The sequence below is a fragment of the Cyprinodon variegatus genome, unplaced genomic scaffold, assembly GCF_000732505.1.
Source record: "Cyprinodon variegatus isolate N-32 unplaced genomic scaffold, C_variegatus-1.0 Scaffold694, whole genome shotgun sequence".
NCBI classification, from domain to species: Eukaryota; Metazoa; Chordata; class Actinopteri; order Cyprinodontiformes; family Cyprinodontidae; genus Cyprinodon; species Cyprinodon variegatus.
In genome coordinates, this window is record NW_015151147.1 from 206,698 (window position 1) to 209,013 (window position 2,316).

Consider the following 2,316-nt stretch of genomic DNA (forward strand, 5'->3'; position numbering starts at 1 on the left):
TAAATGCTTTTGGAGGTTCAAGTTGTTCAGAAACACCAATTGAGATACTAGGAAAAAGAAACATGCAACGTCTTTAACAGCAGCTTACATTAAAGGAATGTGCACAGATATTTCCTAATCCGCCCTAATTCTGTAACCACTTGTTAAAAGAACAGAAAGTTGCACTTGTTAGCAATCACTATTTCAACTGCTCTTACATAAACATGGACATTTCCATGTCGCAGACTACCGGTACTTGGTTTTCATACAATTACACTGAAAGTTCCCATAATAGTCAGTTAAGCTCTTCCTGTAATTAGACACCTCAGACAAATAGAGCCTCTCAGCTGTTTGTAAAAAAAATCAATTTCTATGCATTGACGTAATTTTTTAGGGGGGACGTGTCACCTGCATTTTATCAAATTATGTTAGAATCTAGATAAGATCTCGTAATTATGAGATCTTTTCTATATATTTGTTTATGATTACTTGAGCCAATAATGAAGCATCTCTCAGTAAACTGGTCTTCATGACTACTTCTTAAAAATATCTGCATCTGTTCCACTGAACAGTACGGAAGAGGATTAGGGCCACTGAAATTTTTTTTTTTTATTTCAGTTTAACATGGGAAAAAATTCAGAATTCTGACTTTTTTCTCAGAATTCTGAGATTAAAGTCAGAATTTTTTTTTTTTTTCTTCAGTGGCCCTAATCCTCTTCCGTAGAACAGTTCTCTGTACCGAGGTCTGACCTGATAGGCGTTGGAGCTCCACCCCTGTTTTTCGCTTCATCAACAAAGTACGCAGATATAACGCTGGGATTACTATTAGCAGAGGTGGGGACTCGAGTTTGTGACTCGTACTCGAGTTTCACTTAAGTCTCATATTTAATGACTTCAGACTCGACCGAGACTCGCGATTTCCGACTTGTGAACAATATTTTATTTTTAAAGTGTTTTTTGTTTTACTAACTTGACTGATCGCCGCTGTCAAACAGTCATGTAGCACTGACGTCACTGACGCAACGCTACGTGACATATAAGCATGTATTTTTCACTTACCAGTTCAAGATAATGATCATTCCATAGATATAATAGCGACCTTTAAGCTATACCGTCTCAGTGACGGAGATGAAAGCACAAGGAGAAACAAACAAGTTATTGAACTTATTTTTATTAATCATGTCATTAGAATTTATTGTGCGATTAATTTAATATTGCAACATTATTGCTACTCTAGACTTGAGAGTTGACTTGGACTTGCAAAAAATGACTTGTGAACATGTCTGAGTATTAGTGGAGAGAGCATGCAGCCTTATGACCAAATGTGAAAATCCGTGAACAGCTCCATTAAAACAGATTCCGTATGTTTTTAGTTTTTCATTTGAATCGACATGCCACATAAAGTTTAGATTAAAAAATAAAATAAAAGAAAATAAAAGTTGGGACCTGGTTGTTTTAAATGATGCTGAAGCCTCAGCTGTACTCCTTGTGGATGTAGGATTTTGAGAAGGTACCGGCGGGCAGTTCTTTAAGTCAATGCCAATCCAGCAGGAATGCATTTCAGATGCATTATTTTATTGATATAAAGCATCCCATGCTGATTTAAATGCTCCTGCAGGAACAGTGTGACTTCCAGCAAGTCAGAAGTAGATTGGGCCTTTTTGTCTAAACAATCCTAAGAACTTAAGGTACCTGTTTATGGAGGACCAACTCTGCCATATTTAAAAATAAATACAGAAATAAATAAATGCTCAATAAAGAAATAAGCATACAATTAATTAACACCAAAAATGCAACAAACAAATAAATGTAAGTAGAAATTAAATTATACAGTGAGACATAAATGTATATAACTCTTTTAATTAGCTTCTTTATTTATTTGACTTTGTAATATTTACCTTATTTATTTTTTTGTTCTTTATAATATAATATAAGCTGTTTCTGTGCTTTTTCTTTCTATAAAGCCTCCTGAGTTGGTGTGTAGTGAAATGTCCTTTAAGCTTGTCGCTCTGATTCGTTTCTGTCCCCCTCAGACCGGAGTCGTTCAGGTGAACAGGCCGCTGGACAGAGAGCGGGTGGCGGAGTACATACTAACCATCACTGTTCGGGATAACCCAGAGAACCCGCGCATCGCTCGCAGGGTAACTCCACTTTCTTATCCACTCTCAGTCTTAACTGGAGAAGTCATGCTCTTTTGGCAGAGAGGATTTCTGGTTTAAAATGTGTCAAACATAATTATTCTTTGCAATATTCATAAAATCCAATAAATACACTGCAAAAACAATCCAGAAATAAGTAAAAAATGGCTTAAATTAAGTATATTTAGCCTTAATTTGA

General features: G+C 35.8%; 1 protein-coding gene across 1 annotated transcript in view; it reads left to right on the top strand.

Moving 5' to 3' along the window:
* The window catches only part of LOC107097417 (cadherin-23-like), a 131,667-nt gene that overhangs the window by 85,911 nt on the left and 43,440 nt on the right, over positions 1-2,316 (top strand). Inside the window, exon 17 of the mRNA XM_015394556.1 lies at positions 2,013-2,147. Within this exon, the coding sequence (XP_015250042.1) occupies positions 2,013-2,147 (135 nt within the window). The remainder of the gene's footprint in view (positions 1-2,012; positions 2,148-2,316) is intronic.